We start from the raw sequence: 25,209 nt of genomic DNA on the forward strand, positions 1-25,209 counted from the left end.
TGCTGGGATTGCAGGTGTGAGCCACCGTGCCCAGCCCCTGAAGAGTTTAGATGTCTTTGGCTCCACCAATTGGGCCCTTAAGAATATTCTGATGTATCGTGAATTTACATAAAATATTAAAGTAATACAGATGAGTTTTTGCCAGAACTATTTTCCTTTGTGAATCCATTAAGCCACTTTAATTCCTTAATCGATTTTCTGTATGTCACAGCCAGTTTCAATTTTTTTCACTTTCAATTTTGATTAAATTTATTTCTCCCAAGATCAAACCTTTTCCATGTGAATTTTTTTTGGGGGGGGGGACGGAGTTTTGTTTTGTTTTGAACTATCTTGCCCAGCCTGTATCAATTACTTCTACCAAGTCTCATTTTCATCGTGACCTGTTCAAAACAGCAGAGTCAAAACGACAAGTTTAAGACATCCTCCTTCACGCGGGACTCTCAACACAGCACCGCTCTCCTTAAGAGACCTTTGGTGGAGTGTGGTAGCTCACACCTGTAATCCCAGCATATTGGGTGTCCAAAGCAGGAGATCACCTGAGTCCAGGAGTTCAAGACCAGCTTGGACAACACAGTGAGAGCCCGTCTCTACAAGAAAAAAAAAAAAGTTTAGGTCAGGTGCAGTGGCTCACACCTGTAATCCCAGCACTTTGGAGGCCAAGGCAGGCGGATCACCTGAGGCCAGGAGTTTGAGACCAACCAGCCTGACCAACATGGTGAAATCCCATCTCTATTAAAAATACAAAAAATTAGGCCGGGCGCAGTGGCTCAAGCCTGTAATCCCAGCAGTTTGGGAGGCCGAGGCGGGTGGATCACAAGGTCAAGAGATCAAGACCATCCTGGTCAACATGGTGAAACCCCATCTCTACTAAAAATACAAAAAATTAGCTGGGCATGGTGGCGCGTGCCTGTAATCCCAGCTACTCAGGAGGCTGAGGCAGAAGAATTGCCTGAACCCAGGAGGCAGAGGTTGCGGTGAGCCGAGATCACGCCATTGCACTCCAGCCTGGGTAGCATGAGTGAAACTCCGTCTCAAAAAAAAAAAAAAAAAGTTAGCCTGACATGGTGGCGGACACCTGTAATCCCAGCTACTCAGGAGGCCAAGATAAGAGAATCACTTGAGCCCAGGAGGTGGAGGTTGCAGTGAGCCGAGATTGCACAACTGCACTCCAGCCTGGGTGACAGAGTAAGACTCCATCTCAAAAAATAAAAAACAATTTAAAAATCTAAAAATTAGCCAGGCATGGTGGTGTGCGCCTGTGGTCCTAGCTACTGGGGAGGCCTAAGCAAGAGGATCACTTGCACAAAGGAATCTGAAGTTGCAGTGAGCTGTGATTGCACCACTGTGCTCCAGCCTGGGCAACAGCAAAACCTTGTTTCAAAAAAATAAAAACCACACAGAGAGAGAGACTCTCAGAGCATTTAGTGTGATAGTTCTTGCAGAGGGATGGACAGGCAGGTGGGTGAGGTAGTCAGAGAGAGTACTTCATACGGATCTGGCTTGCTGAGGGTGAAAGACAGACCTTCCTATGAACTGATCCCTCTGAGAAATCCACATAGCTTTCTGGGGGGCAAGCAAAGCTACTTACTTTTTTTCCCTGAGATGGAGTCTCTGTTGCCCAGGCTGGAGTGCAGTGGCACAATCTTGGCTCACTGAAACCTCCACCTCCCGGGTTCAAGTGATTCTCCTACCTCAGCCTCCCGAGTAGCTGCGATTACAGGTGTGCGTCACCACGCCTAGCCACTTTTTTTCTTTTTTTTTTTTTTTGAGACAGAGTCTCTCACACTGTCGCCAGGGCTGGAGTACAGTGGCGCGATCTCACTGTAACCTCCGTCTCCCAGGTTCAAGTGATACTCCTGCCTCAGCCACCCAAGTAGCTTGTATTACAGGCATCCACCACCAAGCCCAACTAATTTTTTGTATTTTTAGTAGAGACAGGGTTTCACCACGTTGGCCAGGCTGGTCTCAAATTCCTGACCTCACGTGATCCGCCCACCTCAGCCTTCCAAAATGCTGGGATTACAGGTGTGAGCCACCATGCCCAGCCCAAAGCCACTTACTGTCAAGAAAGCAGGGTGCCAGCACAGGCCTTGTCCTTGCAGACAGTACACCCACCAGGGGGAAGGTCTTTCACCTTCCACATGATGACCTAGCCTGGCCTTCAAACCAGGGGTTCGTGTGTGGCTCTCTCCCCGAGTCAGCCCAGAGTGGTCCAGAAGCAGTTAGGCTGGCAAGCTCCCCTCCAGTTGACAGCATGTGCCTATACTTGGGGAAAACAGCTAACTAGGAAGGGGTGTTTCATTAGAGGTTGCCAGAGCCTGTGACTAAGCAGGGACCCAGCCAGATCCAGCTCATCTCCCTGCCTCCCTGTGCCTGCCCAACACCCGGGGAACTTCCATCCTGACTGATGGCGGAGGTGTCAGAGGCTGGGTCTGACCACAGGCTTCTCGTAGGAGCTCTATGACACCAAGGGCTTGACATAGTGCTCAGCTGCCAACCCACCCCAAACTCCCAGACAGTCCAGGTGGGCACGATTGGTGGGCATTTGCTTCTGGTGGAGAAGAGACAATACTTGATGACCCTGGAGAAGCCAGACCATGAGCTTCACTTTGGGATCCTGGCTCAGGCTAAACAGCACAGGTTAAGAATCAGAGTCCACAACCAATCCCCACCACCGTTCTGGTTCTCGGTGGTAAGCTCAGGCTGTGCCAGGATGACCAAGGCTTAAACAGTGACAGGCATTAGGCATCAATGCCCTCACCTGTAAGCTAATAAGACACACTGGAAAAGCTATAGGATCATTCAAGAGCTAAATGTCAATTGCCTAGCACTGGGCCTGACACATAGCGGGAGCTTAGGAAATAGCAATTCCTTTAGTCCTACCCTCTCAGTTTTTCCCTGAAATAGGAGCTCACTCTGTTGCCAAGGCTGGCATGCAATGGCACAATCTTGGCTCACTGCAGCCTCAAGCTCCTGGGCTCAAGTGATCCTCCCACCTCAGCCTTGTGAGTAGCTGGAGCTACAGGTGCGTGCCACCACACCTAAGTTTTTATTTACTATTATTATTTATTTTAGAGACATAGTTTTACCATGTTGGCCCGGCTGGTCTCGAACTCCTGACCTCAGGTAATCTGCCCACCTTGGCCTCCCAAAGTGCTGGGATTACAGGCATGAGCCACCGCACCCGGCCAAGCTTTTATTTTTTGTAGACAGGGTCTCGCTTCTGGAAGAGAACCATGGGGAAGAACAGAGAGGTTTGAATGAAGGAATATGAGGTGTTTGGTTCTGTGGAATATGAGCTGCTCCACTGTCATCCCAGAAAAAACTCCCTACTCCCTATGTGACTTCAAGGCTGTCAGGACCAGCTTTATGTTTGGAAATTGAATGTTGCCTTGGGAATTGAATGATCATCACTCACTGCAGCCTCAAACTCCTGGGCTCAAGTGAACCTCCCACCTCAGCCTCCTGAGTAGCTGGGACTACAAGTGTGTACCAGGCTGAAGTGCACTCACCACAACCGCTGCCTCCTGTGGTTCAAGCAATTCTCCTGCCTCAGGAGAATTTATTTTGAATTAAAGGCCTAGTTTTGATTATTAATGTGAACTGAACATTGTGGCTATTGCATTAAGTCTGCCCTGGTAACCAGATGGAATCCAAGGGCAAAGATTAAAAGACAGCTGTTTTATGATTGAACTCTGCTTCTTGACTGTGGAAACTACTTGTTCAATGCAAGTTTCCCTTGCAAAGCACCAGGTAAAATCAATGCCTACCACACAGTGCTTGATACAGCAGCCATTAAGACTGTCGTTAATTATCTTGGTATTCCTTAGAGGCAGATAGGAGCTGAATGTGACACTTTTTTTCCTTTGAGATAGGGTCTCATTCTGTCACCCAGACTGGGGTACAGTGGTGCAAACACAGCTCACCACAGCCTTGACCTCCCAGGCTCAATCCTCCTGCCTCAGCTTCTTAACTGGGACCCCAGGCACATGCCTGGCTAATTTTTATTATTTGTAGAGAGAGGGTCTCCCTGTGTTGCCCAGGCTGGTCTCGAACTCCTGGGCTCAGGCAATCCTCCCACCTTGCCCTTCCAAAGTGCTGGGATTCCAGGCAGGAGCCACACTGCACCGGTCAAGTGGGAGGCTTTCCTAGCAGTCAAGTTGTTTGGGATGGCCCAAGCAGAAGGCTGGGGAGGAAGCGAGTTCCTCTTCTGTGGAGATGCTGACTTGGGAGGGATGTGGAGGAAACTGAGTTCCAGGTGTGGGAGCCTGAGAATCTGCGATTCTAGTTGACTGCTCATGGTTTCAACTCTCCCCCTCGACAGAGTGACTTCTGCCCTGGCCTCTCTGTTTCAATCCCACATTTCCTTTGTTTTTTTTTTTTTTTCCCCTTAAATAAGACAAGGTCTTGCTCTGTCACCTGTGCCAGAATGCAGTGGCACAATCATGGCTCACTGCAGCCTTGATCTCCCTGATGGCTTGAGCTCAAGCGATCATTCCATGTCAGCCTCTCGGGAAGCTGGGACTACAGACTCACACCACTATGCCCACAGAGAATTTTCGTACTTTTTTTTTTTTGGAGACAGTTTCGCTCTTGTTGTCCAGGCTGGAGTGCAATCATATGATCTAGGCTCACTGCAACCTCCAAGTCCTGGGTTTAAGTGATTCTCCTGCCTCAGCCTCCTAGGTAGCTGGGATTACAGGCACCTGCTACCACACCCAGCTGATTTCTCATATTTTTAGTAGAGATGGGGTTTCACTATGTTAGCCAGGCTGGTCTTAAACTCCTGACCTCAGGCGATCCATCCATCTCAGCCTCCCCAAATGTTGGGATTACAGGCATGAGCCACCATGTCTGGCTGAATTTTTTTACTTTTTGTAGAGGTAGGGTTTTGCCATGTTACCTAGGTTGGTCCTGAAATCCTGAGCTCAAGTGATTGTCCGCCTTGACTGCTCAAAGTACTAGGATAACAGGCATGAGCGCAGCCCAGTCCACTGATAGTTCTATATGGCTAACTCAGCATCACTCCCAATTCTAAAATGGAGCTCTTTATTTTTCCTCCAGCCAGCTCTCACTTAGCATAACCCAACTTCCCTCTTTCAGTATGTATTTCCCACACCCCCTTTCATTCATTTCTCAAACCCAGGTGAGCACAAACAAACCCATTCTTCCCATGAGACCTCTCCCACACTGGTCCCACCCTCTCCATTCCTATGGCCACCACCATAATTCAGACCTTTGTCATCTCATAAAACAGATTCCTAAACAATCTCCCTGCCCTCCTTTTTTTCCCTGGGAATCCTTAGCATACAAGATCGGTCTAATCTTCCGCACACACAGTTCTGGAGGTGTCATAAAAGTCTTTGATTGGCCAGGCGTGGGGGCTTATGCCTGTAATCCCAGCACTTTGGGAGGCTGACTCCGGCAGGTCACTTGCGGTCAGGAGTTCGAGACCAGCCTGGTAAACATGACAAATCCCTGTCTCTACTAAAAAAACAAAAATGAGGGGCATGGTGGTACACACCTGTAATCCCAGCCTCAGGAGGCTGAAGCAGGAGAATTGCATGAACCTGGAGAAGGAGGCTGCAGTGAGCCGAGATCATACCACCGTATTTCAGCCTGGGCAACAGAGTGAGACTCCCATCTCAAAAAAAAAAAAAAAAAAAGCTTTCCCAAGAAATGAAATACAAACTTCTCAGCTAACATTCATAGGACCAGCATGATCTAGTTTTTTCCCAACCTGCTGTTTCCAGCTGTACCTAAAACCATTTCTCTCCTCCAATTCACTGAGGCCCACTCTCAGCCCAGTCGCATGTTGGACAAAAAAGACACAGAGATCAAAGACTTAGTATCTGACTCCGAGGTGCTCCGTTCTGACGACAAGACAGAGGGGTAAATAATTACCAGAGGACACAGTCAGTGATAAGGGACACTGCCTGTCCCAATTCCCCCACTCCAAAATAAACGGCCTATACCCTGTCCCCTGAATACTGGCCTGTGCTTTTTTTCCCCCTCCAGGTTATTTGGCCCTTTTTCCTCCTCCTTTCCTGTCTACACACTTCCCATTGTTAAATGCCCAGGCCCTAGTGTCCCTCCTTTGAGAATTCTGATTCCCAGGCAAGGGATCTCTCCCTCCTCTGGAGTTGAGAATGTTCCACTGAGAAATACCTACTCTTCCAGCATGTCTCAGCTTATCTGCTCTGTGTGTGTGTCTTTTTTGAGATGGAGTTTATCGCCCAGGCTTGAGTGCAATGGCACGATCTTGGCTCACAGCAACCTCCACCCCCTGGGTTCAAGTGATTCTCCTACCTCAGCCTCCAGAGTAGTTAGGACTACAGGTGGGCACCACCACGCTGGGCTAATTTTTGCATTTTTAGTAGAGACGGGGTTTCACCATGTTGGCCAGTCTGGTCTCAAACTCCTGGCCTCAAGTGATCTGCCCACCTCAGCCTCCCAAAGTGCTGGGATTACAGGCATGAGCCACCGTGACTGGAGGTGTTTTTTTAATTTTAAAACTATAGAGATGGGGTCTTGCTATGTTGCCCAGGCTAGTCTCACACTTCTGACCTTAAGTGATCCTCCCACCTTGGCCTCCCAAAATGCTGGGATTATAGACATGATCCAGCCACATCTCAGATTTGGAAGGTCCTCTCTCACACAGCCCCTATCCCCAGCCCAGTCCTGGGTTAGATCTACCTCCTCTGCCTCCCTATAGCAATTCACACTTCTATTATTGTTTATTTGTGCTGCTTGCAATTTACTTGTCTCTCCCTAGACTCCAAGCTCCTTGTAGGCAGAGAATGTGTAGATCCTGTTCAGAGTTGAATACTCAGCTCCCAAATTGGGCTGGCATATCTTTTTAAATATATATATTTATTTTATTTTTTTGAGACAGAGTCTCACTCTGTCACCCAGCCTGGAATGCAGTGGCTCAATAATTTTGGCTCACTGCAATCTCCGGCTTCCAAGTTCAAGCAATTCTCCTGCCTCAGCCTCCCGAGTAGCCGGGATTACAGGCGCATGCCACCACGCCCGGCTAATTTTTTGTGTTTTTAGTAGAGACGGGGTTTCACCGTGTTGGCCAGGATGGTCTCCATCTCCTGACCTCATGATCCACCCGCCTTGGCCTCCCAAAGTGCTGGGATTACAGGCGTAAGCCACTCTGCCCAGCCAAAACTTTTTTTCTTTTAAAAATGAAATATAGAGATAGGGTCTTGCTATGTTGCCCAGGTTGGTCTCAAACTCCTGGGCTCAAGCGATCCTCTGGCCTCGGCATCCCAAGATGCTGGGATTATAGGGGTCAGCCACTGCCCCCAGCCAGGCTGGCATATCTCAGCAGTTCAATAAAAAAGTGGAAGAGAGGAAAGAGTACAGCATTCGCCATGAACTCTTGTATTGATACCTTCTTTAGCACTTCTGCTGTTATTGCCACTCCTGTTTTCCCAACCACTGGCCCCAGGCTGCCTTAGTCATTGGTCCCAGCTGGGCTCATACATGCCTCTATCAGGGTGGCAACTTGTGGCACATCGATCAGCTCCACTCGACTGAGAAACTTTTTTCAAGGTAAGGACTGTGTCTGAGACATCTCTGTATGCCCAGAAAATAGCACGGGGGGACAGAATAAAAATAATTTACAGATTTAGGCCGAGAGCAATAGCTCATGCCTGCAATTCCAGCACTTTGGGAGACACAGGCAGGCGATCACTTGAGGTCAGGAGTTCAAGACCAGCCTGGCCAATATGGTGAAACCCCGTCTCTACTAGAAACATAGAAATTAGCCAGGCATGGTGGTGCACACCTGTAGTCCCGGCTATTCAGGACGCTGAGGCAGGAGAATCGCTTGAGCCTGGGAGGAGGAGGTTGCAGTGAGCCAAGATCGTGCCATTGCAATCCAGCCTGGGCTACAGAGCGAGACTCCGTCTCAAAAATAAATTCATAGATTGAAATGACAAACTCCTTGTGAGCAGGGAATTCTACTCGACTTTCTGTCTGCATAAACTCTGCATATCCACTAGGCCTCGGCCACAGGGTCTTTATTCGTACAGCAGAAACAGTGGGACCGTGTTCAGAGCACTGCTGGGCAGGCTAGAGAAGGTAGGAACTACATGACCACGGAAGTTGTTGGCCCTGTAACCTATTTGCTCATCCGGAACACAGAGTAGTGGTCCTCTAAAGCTCGCAGGGCTGGAGGTCGCCATTATCAGCAGTGGCGTCGCTATAAAGCTTTGTAAACCTGAACGCAAGGGTCTCTGCAACTTGGGGGACGACGGCCCGGATCTGACTACACGGCCCCTTCCTCCCAACCCGCCCAAGGACTCTCAGCCTTCCCTGGACCTGCCTTTCCGGAGCTCAGAGCCCTCTCTGGCCTCCAGGGGCGGGAGGGATGGGTTTGGCCGAGGTCTGGGGCTCGGGTCTGGGACGCATTCCAACTCCCGGCTCCGAGCCTCTGCCTGGGGCCCCACCTGGAAAAATGGCTCCTCTAAGTCGCTTCCAGCCTAAAGCCCGTCCTCTTCCACCTCTCAGGTGCGAACTGTCCCTCCCACTGCGACCGCAGGTCCCCCACCGGCCACACAGACGGCCACGCTAAGCCCCGGCAAGAAACACCTCGGTTACCAACCGCGTCCCGGAGCCTTCCACTCCGACTCCCGGAAGTGGCCGTGATCTCACGAGATCAGGGAGGTGAGGGCAACCGGAAGTCCTGTCACTCTCGCGAGGTCCCAAGGAACGGACCCAGGAGAGCTGCGCAGAGTGGAGGTCGTTGGAGTCACCTGCCGGTGGCCAGCTCCTGTGTCTGCCGGTCCGCGCCCCGCCCGCTCCAGCCATGCTGTCCTCCCTCACCCGGCCTGCCAGCGCCGCTCTCCGCCGCAGCTTCAGCACCTCGGCCCAGGTAAGCCCGACGAGGGGCGGGCTGCATGCGGAGGCCCCCCAGCCCGGGCCACGTGCGTCCCTGGTTCGCCGGCAGCTCTGACCCTCTCCAGGCCAGCCTGGACCGCAGGCTGGAGGCTGTGGCACCCCAGACAGGCCCTGACACTGGCAGGGAGGTGCCGGGGAGAAAGCTCGGGAGAAGGGGACGAGGTAGTCCCGCTCCAGGGCTGGTGCATTTGGCAGGGGTCCCCCAGAGGGCCTGCTTTTGGCCTGTACGCCTCCAAGGTTGGGAAACCAAGGCTCTGGATCTGAAAGTAAACTTACGTTTTTTCTGCAGCTTTCCATTGCCTTGACGTAGTTCCTTCTTGCTGCATCCGTGTGAGTGTGCGTGAATAAAAGAAATCGTGTAATTTTCAACTGCATAGTATGGACAAGCCGAGGCACCGAGGCTGGAGAACTGGGCCAAGGTTACACAGCCATTTGGCCAGAGGATTAAAATTCAGCTCTTCTGACCTGAAGACGGCTTCCTCTTAACCTTTTGGAAGGATCTCTTCCGCTGTAGGCGGGACTGAGCCGGCCTCCAGGTGTCTTAACACCGTCCTGGACTTGGTCCACGACCACTTAAGCCAAAGCTATTTTTAGCCGTCTTCTAGGACGGTGGTTCTTAAACTCTGCTGTGTGTCAGAATCACCTGAAAGCTAATAAAGAACAGAGGCCTGGGCTCATTGAAGAAGCGTTTAAGAGCAGGGTTTCTGCATTTTTACCAAGTGAATCGAATTAAACCTAAGCTTGAGTACCCAGGAGGTGCCTGCGTTGCCCTTTAATTACAACGCCCAAGAGGGGGATGATTTTAAAGGGGAATCCAAATTTATCATTGAAGTTCTCACTTCCAGTTTCCTGTACATCCAGTTCAGTTGAAAAATAAATACAAAGCTCCTGGGTTGATGGCTACTTCGCATACCCTTCGCAAGTTGATAATATCATAAGTCAAAAGGCGAGTTTTTAACTTTGTATATTTTCAACTTGCAGTGGGTTCCCACAGGCGAGCCCATCATAAGTTGCCAACAACTCTGCTGGGGATTCCAAGATTAAGTGACAAGTGGCACTTGAGATGGGACAGAAACGAGTAAACTTAGCACAGGCGGAGGGAATGAAGGTCTGTGGTGAGGTGTGGGGGAGGGCAGCGGACAGGAATAATGATGTCCAGGGAGTGGTTGAGGTGTCTTTTTGTTTGTTATTGTGAGACAGAGCTTCGCTCTTGTTGCCCAGGCTGGAGTGCAATGGTGCGATCTCGGCTCACCCCAACTTCTGCCTCCTCAGTTCAAGGGATTGTCCTGCCTCAGCCTCCTGAGTAGCTGGGATTACAGGCATGAGACACCATGCCCAGCTAATTTTGTGTTTTTTAGTAAAGATGGGGTTTATCCATGTTGGTCAGGCTGGTATTGAACTCCCAACCTCAGGTGATCCACTCGCCTCGGTCTCCCAAAGGGCTGGGATTATAGGCATGATGAGCCACCGTGCCCGGCCTGTGGTTGAGTTTTGGTAGGACTTTCAGATGTTCAACATATTTATTGAGCTAGGTACTGGAAATACAGTGGTGAACAAAACACAGAAGTCCCTGCTCTCATGGAAATTACTAGATATTTTACTGCACTCCCTTCTTATAAGGTATCTTAAAATAGTGATGAACACACAAGAAAAATGGGGATTGTGGGGTACTTGTGTTAAGGAAGAGGAGACCAATTTTATTTTTTTTTGAGACAGAGCCTCATTCTGTCGCCCATGCTGGAGTGCAGTGGTATGATCTTGGCTCACTGCAACCAAATCCTGGGCTCAAGCGATCCTCCTGCCTCAGCCTCCTGAGTAGCTGGGATCCACAGGTGTGGGCTATGACACCTGGCTAATTTTTGTATTTTTAGTAGAGATGGGGTTTTGCCGTATTGGCCAGGCTGGTCTGAAACTTCTGACCTCAAGTGATCCACCCACCCCGGCCTCCCAAAGTGCTGAGATTATAGGTTTGAGCCACCACTCCCAGCCCAGAAGATTTTTTTTTTTCTTTAAGGAAATGGAATCTTGTGCCTCAGCTGGAGTGCAGTGGCTCCATCATGGCTCACAGCAGCCTCAACTCTGGGCTCAAGTGATCTCCCATCTCAGCCTCCTGAGTAGCTGGGACTACAGGTGCACAGCACCAGGCCAGCTAGATATTTGAGCATGGGAGTGAAGGATTAAAACTTTGATTTTGGGGAAGGGTGCTTTGGAGGTATCGCTGAGTGCCTGAGTTAGATAATGGAATAGAACGAAGAGGAGGAACGGGTCAGAAGGGTGGTTGAGCGGCCAAGTTCTTCATGTCCCGACTTGATGTCTCTGATAAGAAGGAGGCGGCAGAGGATGGTTCTAAAAGTTTACGTTTAGCGAACACAAGTGCCATTTGGGATGAGGGATAGAGGGAGGGGGGCAGGATAAATGGACAATTGGGTTTGTGGAACCCATGGAATGTCTAACAACTGGGAATGCAGTTTGGGAGTCCTAAAGATTGAAGATGTGGGAGTGAGAGTTGAAGATCCAGAAGTGGGTGAGGCTGCCCGACCTCAGGTTCTGAGCGGGTCTGACAGGTTCAAGTTTCCAGGCAGTCAGGGGTTCACCTTTTTTGAAACAGAGTCTTACTCTGTCATCAGGCTGGAGTGCAGTGACACAATCTCGGCTCACTGCAACCTCTGCCTCCCGGGTTCAAGCAATTCTCCTGCCTCAGCCTCCCAAGTAGCTGGGACTACAGGCATGCACCACCATACCCAGCTAATTTTTGTATTTTTAGTAGACACGTTTTCACTGTGTTGGCCAGGATGGTCTCGACCTCTTGATCTCACTATCCGCCTGCCTCGGCCTCCCAAAGTGCTGGGATTACAGTTTGTCTCTTTCCTCACTGGCAGCTACCTGCCTGCCTGCCCAGAACAGGCTCCACTTATCATTTGTGAGTTTAGATTGGAAACAAGCTCCCCTGGGAGTAGCTGGAATTTTGGTCAGACCTTGAGTGAGACCCAGAGTGGAGCCTTTGAATATTTGAATAACAGGAGTGTTTGCTGGATGCGGGGTTTGGATCACTTTCACCCCATCACTTTCCTAGCTGTTGTTCCAAGCTGAAATGCCCAGGGCCAGCTGCTACTTTTGTTGAAAAATGCACACTTTGGATGAAGAGACCTTCCAAACAGGTTTTGTGTGAGCAACATCGCTGTTTATTCACTTGGGTGCAGGTGGGCTAAGGCCAGCATTAGCAAAGGGCAGTGGGATAGGAGTTGGTTTTATAGGTTTGGGTAGTTTTTGGGGGGACGGGGGTATTGCAGATTAAGTTCAGTTACAGTGGTGGGGGGTAGGGGCAAGGGAGTATACACGACCACAAGTTCAGTTACAACGGCAGGGTTGGGTGAGGGGCTTGTACAGGGAAGCTCCGAAGCCAGGCCATTAGGGACAATCGTGAACGCAGCTGGTGGGTGGGAGACATCAGCCAAGGCAAGCAGGACTTAGACATTCAGGCTCCAGGCTTGCATATGGAGACCTGACAACTTTGCTACTTGTTCTTCTGATGATCCCGGTATGAAGCAGTGATTCTCAAACTGTTTGGCATCAAAATTACCTGGGGAAGATGTCAAAAATGCCAAGGCCTAAGCCCTATCCCGCTCCCAGGAGCCTAGTCCTGGGTAGGCTTCGTTAGCTCAGCAGGTGATTCTGATACAGACCTAAGCTGGAGAACCGGTGTGAGATACTGGAGCCCGAGATGGCAGATCCGACTCACCTAGGAGGGGTGGAGCCTTTCGCAATGTGCATTACCCCGTCCACCTGTTGTTAGGCAGCGCCACATCCTGCCTTAGGCTCCAGCCAGAAGTTGCTTCCCTGATTCCCCATCCCTGCAGGGAGTTGATTGCCCTGACCCCATCTTCCCTTTGCACCAGGGGCTCCTGTGACTGTCTTCTCTCTGCTCCTAAAGCATCTCATTACCAGTCTCCTACAGAGCCAGCAGGGGTCTTCCTGCAACCTCAGTTACTGGGAGGGCCTGTTGCTAGGCACTCAGTGTGCGTTTAGGTTTTAAAGCTGCAGGTTGAAGGTAAGGCTGCTATTACCAGTCCAGCTGCCTGATGGAGTCAAGCTTGTTCTTCATCTTTCAGGAGGATTTTGAAGTACCCTGAGGATCACAGCCTCTATAGACATAAATTCTCCCCATTTGAAAGTGGACCTTTGGAATGAAGGTCCATAATTCTACCAGAATGACACCGATACAAATACAATTATATCTTGCTTCGGCAACTGCAGTGAAAAGAGGCCCAGTGCGATATTTTTGCAGTATAGCATGTGAATCCTTTTCATGCTCATTTCATCCTAAGAGTCCTTTCTCTGTGCCTCTTTTTAGAACAATGCTAAAGTAGCCGTGCTAGGGGCCTCTGGAGGCATTGGGCAGCCCCTTTCGCTACTCCTGAAGAATAGCCCGTTGGTGAGCCGCCTGACCCTGTATGATATCGCGCATACACCCGGAGTAGCCGCAGATCTGAGCCACATCGAAACCAAAGCAACTGTGAAAGGTACTGGGTGCGCTGACCCTGGATACCTGCATCCCCTCCCCAGTAGGTCAGGATCTGAGTTTTGAGTAAGATTCTTAGATGAGGCTAGACACTTAGAGACTTGGGGTTTCCCTGTTTGTTTTACTTATAAATTTTGCAAGTGATTGCACCCTTTTAGACTTGGGTCTATTAAAATTGAAACGGCAGTGTCTTAGAAATACAGGGAGCCAGCCGGGCGTGGTGGCTCACGCCTGTAATCCCAGCACTTTGGGAGGTCGAGGCGGGTGGATCACAAGGTCAAGAGATCGAGACCATCCTGGTCAACATGATGAAACCCCATCTTTACTAAAAATGCAAAAAATTAGCTGGGCATGGTGGTGCGTGCCTGTAATCCCAGCTACTTAGGTCTTTATTTTTATTTTATTTTGAAACAGAGTCTCGCTCTGTCACCCAGGCTGGAGTGCAGTGGCGTGATCTCAGCTCACCGCAACCACCACCTTCCGGGTTCAAGCGATTCTCCTGCCTCAGCCTTCTGAGTAGCTGGGATCACAGGTGTGAACCACCACGGCTGGCTAATTTTTGTATTTTCAGTAGAGATGGGGTTTCACCATGTTGGTCAGGCTGGTCTTGAACTCCTGACCTCATAATGTCCCACCTCAGTCTCCCAAAGTGCTGGGATTACAGGCATAAGCCACCACGGCTGGCCCCATTTTCTACTTTTTCTAATTTGGAATGTAGTATGAGGATGGGGAAGAGGGAAGCGTTGGGAACTCTGGTGAGGGTTTGGGGGCAGTAAGGTGGTGTTCCCAGCTGCAGGCCACCTTCCCTCCATCCCAGGGTTGTCTTGATAGCTCTTCAAAAAGCACAGCCTCTTAGAGAAATCTGCCCATCCGCTGAAGGCAGTGTCGGATAGCCAGTAAATGTTGTCAAAGAAATCGTTCATTGGACTCGGTGCAGCGGCTCACGCCTGTAATCCCAGCACTTTGGGAGGCCAAGTCAGGAGGAATTGCTTGAGCCCAGGAGTTCAAGACCAGCCTGGGCAACATGACCAACCCCATCTCAACAAAAAAATACAAAAATTAGCCAGACATGGTAGTGGGCACCTGTGGTCCCAGCTACTTGGGATGCTGAGGTGGAAGGATTACTTGAGTCCAGGAGGTTGAGGCTCCAGTGAGCCCTGATGACTCTACTGCATTCCAGCCTAGGTGAGAGGGCGAGACCCTGTCTCAAAAAAAAAAAAAATTCATTCGTAATTATATATATGTATATATGCTGCTTCTTTAACCTTCACAATACACATATTTTTTTGAGACAGAGTGTCTTGCTCTGCCTCCCAGACTGGAACATAGTGGTGTGATCTTGGCTCACCACAACCTCCCCTTCCTGGATTCAAGTGATTCTTCTGCCTCAGCTTCCTGAGTAGCTGGGACTACAGGCATGTGCCACCATGCTTGGCTAATTTTTGTGTTTTTAGTAGGAACAGGGTTTGGCCAGGCTGGTCTCAAACTCCTGACCTCAAGCGATTCACTTACCTCGGCCTCCCAAATTGCTGGGATTACAGGTGTGAGCAACTGCGCCCAGCCCAAATCCTTGATTAATCATTGTTAAAGCTGTAAGTTATCATGTATTATAGTCCTACTGTTGACCATTGGCTGTTTGCTATTTTCTTCTATAAATATAGATACATTACTAGAAGTTGCGGTACAGATCTTTATCTTTACATCTTGTTTCTTAGGGTTCTAAACATAGAGTTAGTAGGTATAAATATTCACAGCTTTTACTGTGAAGTTCCAAATTGCTGTCCAGAAAGGTTCTACCAATTTCTTTCCCCACGGACAGCATATGAGGATACCTTGTATGATGGTGTTTACATGAGTCTGCAGTTGGTGTAAACAACTGGAGAGGCTGCCTGATAAATATGTTCATGCACCTTCCAGAGTTCTCTGAACGGCTTTGCATTTTTTTTTTTTTTTTTTTTTTTTTTTTGAGACACAGTTTTGCTCTTGTTGCCCAGGCAATGGCGAGATCTTGGCTCACCGCAACCTCCACCTTCCACGTTCAAGCAGTTCTCCTGCCTCAGCCTCCCGAGTAGCTGGGATTACAGGCATGCACCACCCTACCTGGCTAACTTTGTATTTTTAGTAGAGAGATGAGGTTTCTCTGTGTTGTTTAGACTGGTCTCGAACTCCCGACCTCAAGTGATCCGCCCACCTCGGGCTCCCAAAGTGCTGGGATTCCAGGCATGAGCCACTATGCTCGGCCAGATTTGCCCATTTTCTTTTGGGCCGTATATTTGAGTTTCTGAAGCCCCCTGCAATAAGGAAAAAGTCAAGATCAAAGCAGATTTTGGATATTGTAGCAAATTTCCCTGAAATCTTTGAAAACATACTTTTTCATTCAGATGATAGGAGTGAACAAAATGGTATTATTTAGAGTCTGTCGGCACAGGGCGTTTTCTTTCCTGGCCTTCAGTGCCTTCTGATCAAGGAGGTTGGGCTGGCAAACTGGCTCATGCCTGTAATCCCAGTGCTTTGGGAGGCCAAGGTGGGTGGATCACTTGAGGTCAGGAGTTCAGAACCAGCCTGGCCAACATAGTAAAACCCCTTCTCTACTAAAAATACAAAAATTAGCCAAACGTGGTGGTGCATGCCTGTAATCCCAGCTACTCAGGAAGCTGAAACAGGAGAATCACATGAACCCGGGAGGTGGAGGCTGCAGTGAGCCGAGATCACGCCACTGCACTCCAGCCTGGGGGACAGAGCAAGACTCCGTCTCAAAAGAAAAAGGAGTTTTCATCAGGGTGGTGGTGAGGGGGAATGAGCAGCTCCTCGAATTCGCACCAGAGTGAGAATGCCAAGAGTGACTTACAGGTGCTCACGAGTAGGAGGAAGACGAGCAGGGGCTCAGCTCGCTCTCGTGGAAGCCTCGAGGGCTGACGCATCCTAGATTGAGGCCTGGGCCAGGAGAGGCTGGGGAAAGCGGGTAAAAGGGGAGGGTTCCTGCCACGGGGATTGTCCGCTCACAGGGCAGCAGTCATCAACAGAAGGAAGACCTGGTACAGGTGGGGCCTTTTAGCCTTTCTTGAGGCCGTTAGTTGGCATTAAGGCCAGGGGCTGAGCTTTCCAGGCCTCTCTGAATCAGAAGAGGTGAAATTTCTCTTGCGGGATGTTTGTTCTAGGCTACCTCGGACCTGAACAGCTGCCCGACTGCCTGAAAGGTTGCGATGTGGTAGTTATTCCGGCGGGAGTCCCCAGAAAACCAGGTTTGTGTTTGAAAGCCTTGTCTGGTACCTCCCCAGGTGAAGATGTGGGCATTAAATCTATTTTCTGTTAAAAATGGATTTAATCTGATTGCTTTGTGGCAGGAAAAATGGCACCAGTTCCTGTTGCCCGTGGGGCAAAGGTCACATCTCTTGGTTGGCCTGGGGTCAAAGTCCTCTTGCCATTCCCCTTGTGCCTCTGTGCACAGACCGCCCTTCCCTCTCCCCAGCCCCACTCTACCTTGGGGGTTCTTATTAACCCTTGATGGTCCTTCTCAGATGTTGTCCTCCCTGCTTCCCTTCCCCGATCCACTCCCACGGACCTGTCTTCTGGGACTCATCATACTGGATCACTTACCCTACAAGAGAGACTGACTTGAAATGGGGACTTTGAGTGGCTAAGTTTCCTGTAACAGCTGGCGCTCAGTACATGCCACCTGTCTGGAAATGTGTTGTGTTCTCTGTTAACATCTCACATTGGATCATTTCTAGGCATGAGCCGGGATGACCTGTTTAATACCAATGCCACGATTGTGGCCACCCTGGCTGCTGCCTGTGCCCAGCACTGCCCTGAAGCGATGATCTGCGTCATTGCCAATCCGGTGAGTGTGGCAGCACCCAGCTCTCGCAGCTGTGGCAGGCACATAGGTGCCGGCAGTGCATGAGAAGCTTGTGATTTGCAACAGAGGCTGCTGATGTGCTGGGGGGTTGGGGGTACACAGATGAATGAGCTCAGCTGGAGAGGTCAGGTGCACTAAGCAGAGGCCCTGTCTGTGCATTTCCTGAGGACTCCTCTCCTCTCCTAAAGGAGAGCTGTAACAGCCAGCCAGCCAGCCTCGGGCTTTGGGCAGATCGTGTCTCTCTCTGCTTTAGTTTCCCCACCTGAAGAGAAGTGCATGCCCAAGGCTCCTTTCAGCAGGGATTGTGGTGGCCTGCTGCTTCCCTTTTCGTTATGCAACAGCCCCTACTTATCCGAGGGAAGTGCCTTCCAAGAGCCCAGTAGGTGCCTGAAACTGTGGGTAGTACTGAACCCTGTGATAAGTTAGTTTATAAACAAGGCACAGTGAGATTAACAACAACTTATAGTAAAACAATCATAACAAGATACTACAATAAAAGTGATTTCCTTCCCTTTCGTCAGGAACTTTTACCTTCTCGCTTAAGGGAGGTACTTTATGGCTTCTCTGCTTTATCCAAATTGCCAGCATCACTACTCTTGTGCTTTGGGGCTGTTAGAAAGTGAAATAAGGCAACTGGAACACAAACATTGTGATCACTCAACAGCTGCTCCGATAACCAAGATGGCTCCTAAGTGACTCAGGGGCAGGTGGTGTAGACAGCATGGGTATGCTGGGCAGAGGGTTGGCCCCTGTCCTGGGTGGGATGGAGGAGTGAGAGTTCATCCTGCTACTTGGGATGGCATGCAGTTTATTTTTTGTTTGTTTGATCTTTTTTTTTTTTTAGATGAAGTCTTGCTTGCTCGCCCAGGCTGGAGTGCAGTGGTGCGATCTCGGCTTACTGCAACCTTTGCCTCCCGGGTTCAAGCGATTCCCCTGCCTCATCCTCCTGAGTAGCTGGGATTATAGGCAGCCACCACTACGCCCAGCTAACTGTATTTTTAGTAGAGATGGGGTTCCACCATGTTGGCCAGGCTGGTCTCGAACTCTTGGCCTCCCAGACTGCTGAGATTACAGGTGTGAGCCACTGTGCCAGCTGGTTTAAAACCAATGAATTCTTAGGAAAAAAAAAAAAGAAAAAGAAAACCCATGAATTCTTTATTTCTGGAATTTTCCATTTAATAATTTCAGACCTCAGGTGACTGCTGGTAATTAAAACAGCAGAAAGTAAACCACGGGTAAGGTGGGACTCCATTCTACTCAGGATTTGCATTCCTGGTCCCGTCATCCCCATCCCGTCACTCACACACAGTCTTGGGCACACAGCCACCCCAAGCCCCGCTCACTGGTTTTTGCAGGTTAGCTGCTTACTCAGAAACATTGAGTGCTGCACCGTCGTCAAGAGGGCAGCCATGGTTCCCCAGCCTGACCTTCAGGGCCTCATGGTCGTTGCTAAACAGCAGCTGGAGAAGAGCGTCCTGCTTTCCCCACAAGCTCGCCCTCCTCGGGATGGTGGGTCACACGTAGAGAGCTGCTGTTCCCTCTGTTGGGGAGCTAAGCAGTGCCCAATAGAAACCTTGCTGTCATGTCCCAGGTGACGTGTTCAGCACTCACCGTGAAGTCATTTAGCCTTTACGACGACTTCATGAGGTAGTCGTTTCCCCCACTTACAGATGAAAAAACCGGGTCCCGGAGAGTTAGGGTGACCTGTGCAGGGTTGCAGCACAGAGGGACAGAACTGCCGGTGGGCCTGCTTCCTTGAAGCACGCAGCTGCTGGGCGCTGCTCTCCCATCAGGAGCGGCCATTCCGCTGTGAGGCCCGGCCACACAGAAGGTGGCCCAGGGAGCCATCATCACACATTTCAGTCGATCGCTGAAGGGCCACCAAGGGAAGAAGCATCCTCTACAGTAAAGGGTTTCTTCATTCACAGGGTGTGGCCTGTCAGTGTGGCGGGTGGCTTGCCAGTACACAGAGTTATCGGACAGGGTGGTTTCATGTGGCATCTTTGGACTCATTAGTGGTCTGATGTTCTCTGGCTTGGCCCTGCTCTCAGAACCCAGGGCAAGTCACACCTGTCTCTTGGATGTCGTAGGTCAACTCCACCATCCCCATCACAGCAGAAGTTTTCAAGAAGCACGGAGCATACAACCCCAACAAGATCTTCGGCGTGACGACCCTGGATATTGTCCGAGCTAACACCTTCGTCGCAGAGCTGAAGGTAAGGGCGGTGTGGGTATTGCTCAGGTGACCTTTCTGAATGCCTCCCGCCACCCCTGCACATTTACAGGCATGGAAGACACCAGGGCATGTTCCGGTCACATGTCACTTGGGGGTTTTCAGTGTTTCTAGAGCTCACTCCCTTGGTGGAAGCAGCCCGTGTTTCCTGTGGGATCCAGGCACCCGGCCCCTGCAGGCATCAACTCTGGCTCACAGCTGTCTTCCTTCTCCCAGAGAGCGCTGTGGCTTCAGACCGTCTCTGGGGTTCTCAGTGGCTGGACTTGGACAGTGTTCCCCCAGTCCACCCCTTTCTCCTTGCTTCTGAAAACTGGTCCTAGGAGGATTCACCTGCTGGCCACTAGATAAAGGATGGCAAAATGAGCAAACATGAAGAACTGAGGAAAGTGCCAGAAGTCCTGAGGCATCAAAATTGTCATTGGCCCTGGTCCCTGGCGCAGCCTTTTTCAGGTTGCCCGTGGTAGCTCACCCTGGAGAGTCCGGGCCTGGCCAGGTGCCTGGCCCTTGGGCTGCTGGACCGAGGCTGAGCTGCTGGGTGTGGCTTGAGGTCGTCTTGGTGTGGTGCCAGCGCTGGGTCTGGAGTCCGTGCACAGCCCGCTTTCCACTGGCTTCCACTGTGGAGCCCGCAGAGCCACTTCCTTTGGCCCCAGAAAGTATTCCTCTTGCACTTCAGGCCGTTTCGTTCCGGCGGCAGATTTGAAGCGGTCAGGCGCTCAGCGTGGTGGCAGTGCACACCAGCACCCTGGCTTCGCTTTACTCCCGAGGGCTGGGCACGTCTGCTTCTGCGGAATTAGAGGTGCCCCACTGTAATACACACGGCAGTACGTGTCTGTTCAAAAGACATGGCCCCAGGCCTTGAAGTTCCGTGGAATGGGAGAAACGCTTGAATTCAAGAGACAGTTTGACCCCAGTGCGGTGGCCCGGGCCTGTCATCCCAGCACTTTGGGAGGCTGAGGTGGGAGGATCGCTTGAGCCTGGGAGTTCAAGACTGTAATAAGCTGTGATTGTGCCACTGCACTCCAGCCTGGGTGACAGCAAGACCCTGTCTCTTAAAAAAAAAAAAAGACAGTGTGAGTGAGCAGGTCAGCGCAGGTAAGGAGAGTTCCCCTGTGATGGCCACAGTCTGGAAGTGGACACACCAGGCAGTGTCCCGCCTCCCACCTCCAGAGGCGTCCTGGAGGCAACAGCATTCATTCTCGTGAGCTCTCGGGGCTGGGTGAGCCCCAGGCCCTAGTCCTGCCCTGCACCACGGCCGCCACTAGCTACATGGAGGGGGTCCCTTGCGAGATCCCCTGTCCCCCACCTCCAACATTGAAGTGGACTGTCATTACCCTGGCTGCCTGACATTCTGGAAATTTCCTGGATTGTATCAAAATGAATATCCTTAAACTTCTGGTGTCTGGTTCCTCCCTCCTCCTCTCACCCGTCATATTCCCTCTCGACATGTTTCTCGGACCCCCCAGGCCGATGCCAGGCTCCCCTTTGCTGCAAAGCCTCCCTGTCCCTCTGTCTCAGGAACATCCATTCTAGGAGTCTTGTATTTGAGGACAAGTTTCTGGAAAGCTGAACTGTGTTCCTTCAGCTCTGCATCCCTGGTGACCTCACAGTGCCCGCATGTGTGTGCTTACACTCCGCCAAGCTAAGCCTCTCGGGTCTTTGGCTCTCAGCTCCATGAAGCTGATCCTGCTTTGCCCGCGCATGAGGCCAGTCCTCCCAGAGGCCAGGCTTTTTCCCCAGCCTAGGGCTGGGCTCTCAGCGGGCATGGCCATCGGGGCAGGTGGCTGCCCCTCTCCCTACCAGAACTCCCACCAGGTTATTGTCTGTTTTAAGAAATACTTGTTTCAGCTGGGTGCAGTGGTGAGTGCCTAGAATCCCAGCACTTTGGGAAGCCGATGCAGGAGGCTTGAGCCCAGGGGGTGAGGACCAGCCTGGGCAACATGGCAACACCTCATCTCTACAAAAATTTAAAAACATAAGTTGGGCATGGAGGTGTGCGCTGTGTGGGAGGCTGAGGTGGGAGGATCATTGAGCCCAGGAGGCAGAGGTTGCAGCCAGCCGAGATTGTTCCACTGCACTCCAGCCTGGGGGATAGGGACCGTGTGTCAAGAAAAACAAACCTTGTTCACAGATTCTTGGGGGTGGTACCTCCAGTTTAAGAAATGAGGCAGCCTTGAATGGTGGTGTTTGGACAGTGGCGAGTCCTCACAGCCCCTGCTGGCACTCATGCTCAGCCCTTTGGGGCACTGCAGCAGGAAATCCAAGCGCAGCAGGGGGCGGGACAGGGCCTCCTCCCAGCTCGCTCTGTTCCACCCTGAGTTCTGGGGGCTTTTCCAGTGTTGGGGCTGTGGGCAGCTGCGACGTGTTTTATGCTCAAAGAGCTTAAAGCTCATCCAGCTTCACACTTTGGTCACCAGGGTTTGGATCCAGCTCGAGTCAACGTCCCTGTCATCGGTGGCCATGCCGGGAAGACCATCATCCCCCTGATCTCTCAGGTACACGCGTGTGTGACCTTGTGAGGGACTTGGGGTCAGTGGTCCTTTTACCAGGACCTGTTTGAGGCGGTCCCAGCAGACTGGAGAAGGCCTGGCCATGCCCTGGCTTTTGGAAGGGCTCCGTTGCAGGCAGCTCCAGCCTGGGGGATAGAAACCCTCAGCCCTCTGTTGCAGGGCAGGGTCAGTCATGGAGCGAGTGTGGGCAGAAGCTGCTTAGGGCTGCCGGCTCCAGCACTCAAGGAGAACCACTGTTGGGAGCCCCACCAGGTTACCAGTTAGGCTGGAGTGGGCAAGGTGCTTTGTTTAAAAAAGTCCAGGGCAGGACACAACGGCTCACACCTCTAATCCCAGCATTTTGGGAGGCTGAAGCGGGAGGATTGCTTGAGCCTGGGAGGTTGAGGCTGCAGTGAGCTATGGTTGCAAAACTCCAGCCTGGGCAACAGTGAGACCCTGCCTGCAGAAACAAATGAGTGGGGACTCACTAAGACTTCCCGACAGAGTTGATTTGACTTTGTCTTTTTTAAAAACATTATTTTTTTGCTGCTCCTTGTGGAAGAGGGCTATCCCATAGGCAGTGTGCCCAGTGTAGCGCATCCTTTTTTTTAAGAAAAAAAAAAAAAGGTTTTCTTTTTCTTCTTTATGGCAGACCTTTCCCAGGCCCTGGTGGTAGGAGGGCGAGGAGGGGTCAGGCGTGGGCAGGAGGCAGTGGGCCTGGGGTGGCGGCCCGGAAGCCACCCGCTGACCCCATGGCTTGGCTTGCAGTGCACTCCCAAGGTGGACTTTCCCCAGGACCAGCTGACGACGCTCGTTGGGCGGATCCAGGAGGCCGGCACGGAGGTGGTCAAGGCTAAAGCCGGAGCAGGTAGAGTCTCGGGCAGGCCTGGAGCTGGGTGCCAGTGAGGCCCTGCAAGAGCTCAGGGTTGGAGACATTGTCCTTGGGCACAGATGGGTCCTTTGCAGTGTTTGCTTTGCATTTGCCAGATGGGAAATCCCTGTATGAGAGGGCAGCTCAGCCTGCTTTGTGGGGTTGAGAGTCATTTTTGAGGGTGGCGGAGCGAATTTCACACCATTTGTGTATAAGTGAAAAAAAAAAAATCAGGGGTGCTGACCGAAGTTCTCGACTGTCAGGCTGGAAGATGTGTAGGTGCCTTGGCTGGCGAGGCCGGCTCACCTGGGCAACACGGTTGTGGCGCCAGCCTGGCTGACCTGCCTGTGCCCCCCAGGCTCCGCCACCCTCTCCATGGCGTATGCCGGTGCCCGCTTTGTCTTCTCCCTTGTGGATGCAATGAACGGAAAGGAAGGTGTTGTGGAATGTTCGTTTGTGAAGTCACAGGAAACGGAATGTGCCTACTTCTCCACACCGCTGCTGCTGGGGGTACGTATCTGGACGTGGGTCCTTCTGACTCTGGAGAAGGGGCGCTCCCTCTGCTTCAGCCTCAGGAGCTCCCCCGGCCCTTTGTGCAGTAACTGCATGTCCCTGCCGGGGGGACGCGGGGGTTTTCAAGTGTGGAAGCACACCCGAGAATGAAGAGCTGGGAGAAATCACAGATTGCGAAACACATACCTCCCAGCAAGTGGGTCTCCCTCCCCACAGTTCGGCAGCGGGTCCCCAGGAGTGTTGACTGATGAGACACTCCGTCTCCAGGCAGCCCAGGGAGGCTTCCCTACCCTGCCTTGTTCATCTTGTTCTGACAGCGGGCCTGCAAGGCCTCATTCCTCTTCCAGAGTGTGCCTAGGCCAGACAGCCTGAGTCTTCAGCAAGCAGAAACCCTTAGGCCTCACTCAGAAGCCCTCAAGCTGGGTTTCCATTTCTCATGTGTGGGCTGAAATCAGGCAGATGTGTGGTTGTCTTCATTGTGTGGCTAGAAAGTATCGTGGCTCGCCGGGCCACACCAGGGCCTTTCTCGGAGATGCTTCGATACTGAAAGATCCTTCAGCATGGCCCAGGCCTTGGTCAGAGACAGGCACTCAGCAGTGCAGTTCTGGTGCAGGTGTGGGGAGGCGGGGCCTGCAGGTAAGACACACCTGGCTCTCAGAGGCCCTTCAGCCAGGGGAGGGAGTAGGAGGGGATTGAGTTGAAGTGAGGTCTGAGGCTGTTGCCACACAAACCATGCAGTTTCTGGAGGTAAGACGGTGGCAGAGACACCTGTTGTTTTTGCCAGTGTCGGACATTTACCTACTTAGTGACATGTGATTCAGGTGACTGTGACGGTGTTTCTCAGTCCTTTTTCAGGGAAGAGACAAGAACCCAGAAACAGGCTCTGTTGGGGACAATGCAGTGGAGTGTCCCTGATGATTGAGTGCCTGGCATCCAGGTGCTTGTTGCACTGTCCTTGTGTGCACAGAGGTAGATGGTGCTTGTTTTATAGCTGAGGAAACACATTTGGAAGGTCAGGCATTGTCCAGGGTACCTACCTAGGCAGTGACAATGACAGGAGCCACTCCTAGCACCCTCTGACTCTGATGCCTGCACTCCTGACCACAGCCCAGACCCACCCACCCGGTCAGCAAGGTACCCACAGCCCGCAGGTGTAGACACACTCCTCTTTGGGGCTGATGAAGTGACAGGTCGGGGTTTCTGTAACAAGCACTTCCTGGAAACTTCATTTCACCATGTTCCCACCTCCCTCCCTCCTGCAGAAACAGGGCATTGAGAAGAACCTGGGCATCGGCAAAGTCTCTTCTTTTGAGGAGAAGATGATCGCCGAGGCCATCCCCGAGCTGAAGGCCTCCATCAAGAAGGGGGAAGATTTTGTGAAGACCCTGAAGTGAGCAGCCATGCTGGGCAGCCAGTTTCCTTTATTTATGAAGGCATCATGTCACTGCAAAGCTGCTGCAGATAACCTTTGTATTTTAATTTGCTTTGGTGATGATTGCTGTGTTAACATAATCATCCCTTCCAAATTGTGGGTGGCTCATCATGGGTGCATCAATAAAAGCCGTCCTGGATTTTATTTTTCAAGGTCCTTTCTATAAATGTGCTTTTCTCCCCGAGAGCTGACTTTAGAGTCTGCCTCCTCTTCGTTACCAATCAGAATTAGATGCTGTTTAACTGTTAGACTGAAGTGTGATGCTTTCATCAGTAGCTTTGAGAAAGTCTAAAATGTTAATTGATGAGATTGGACACAGTATGCAAAGCTTGCCTGAACACGCTCCCCCCACCCTCCTGTAGGCACCCTTGCATCATCCAGGC

At 51.3% G+C, this 25,209-nt stretch overlaps 2 protein-coding genes across 16 annotated transcripts in view; one reads left to right on the forward strand and one right to left on the reverse strand.

Moving 5' to 3' along the window:
* The window catches only part of STYXL1 (serine/threonine/tyrosine interacting like 1), a 56,313-nt gene extending 46,769 nt beyond the window's left edge, over positions 1-9,544 (reverse strand). For 5 of the 15 annotated variants that reach the window (XM_032255012.1, XM_032255019.1, XM_032255016.1 and 2 more), the window contains exon 1: positions 9,190-9,544. In XM_032255012.1, coding sequence (XP_032110903.1) covers positions 9,190-9,239 — 50 coding nt within the window. In that variant the 5' untranslated portion in view covers positions 9,240-9,544. Of the gene's footprint in view, positions 1-8,462; positions 8,654-9,189 lie in introns of those variants that run through there. The other 10 variants (XM_032255025.1, XM_032255015.1, XM_032255013.1 and 7 more) reach the window with 7 other exon arrangements.
* MDH2 (malate dehydrogenase 2) lies at positions 8,691-24,980 on the forward strand. The gene is made up of 9 exons (XM_032255009.1): positions 8,691-8,887; positions 13,265-13,433; positions 16,591-16,674; positions 17,164-17,273; positions 19,382-19,507; positions 21,939-22,016; positions 22,779-22,878; positions 23,240-23,391; positions 24,657-24,980. The coding sequence occupies exons 1-9, from the start codon at positions 8,822-8,824 to the stop codon at positions 24,786-24,788; spliced, it is 1,017 nt and encodes a 338-aa protein (XP_032110900.1). The 5' UTR covers positions 8,691-8,821; the 3' UTR covers positions 24,789-24,980.
* Positions 24,981-25,209: the final 229 nt, after the last annotated feature.

Source organism: Sapajus apella, unplaced genomic scaffold, assembly GCF_009761245.1.
Source record: "Sapajus apella isolate SASKATOON/1434 unplaced genomic scaffold, GSC_monkey_1.0 scaffold88, whole genome shotgun sequence".
NCBI lineage: Eukaryota > Metazoa > Chordata > Mammalia > Primates > Cebidae > Sapajus > Sapajus apella.

What these genes read in the sequence shown, in the direction of transcription:
- MDH2 (XM_032255009.1), top strand. Translation starts at nt 8,822, where the DNA reads ATGCTGTCCTCCCTCACCCGGCCTGCCAGCGCCGCTCTCCGCCGCAGC. An exon ending in CAAGGCTAAAGCCGGAGCAG is followed by an intron (nt 22,879 to 23,239) that starts GTAGAGTCTCGG and finishes TGTGCCCCCCAG; the next exon opens with GCTCCGCCACCCTCTCCATG. An exon ending in CCACACCGCTGCTGCTGGGG is followed by an intron (nt 23,392 to 24,656) that starts GTACGTATCTGG and finishes TCCCTCCTGCAG; the next exon opens with AAACAGGGCATTGAGAAGAA.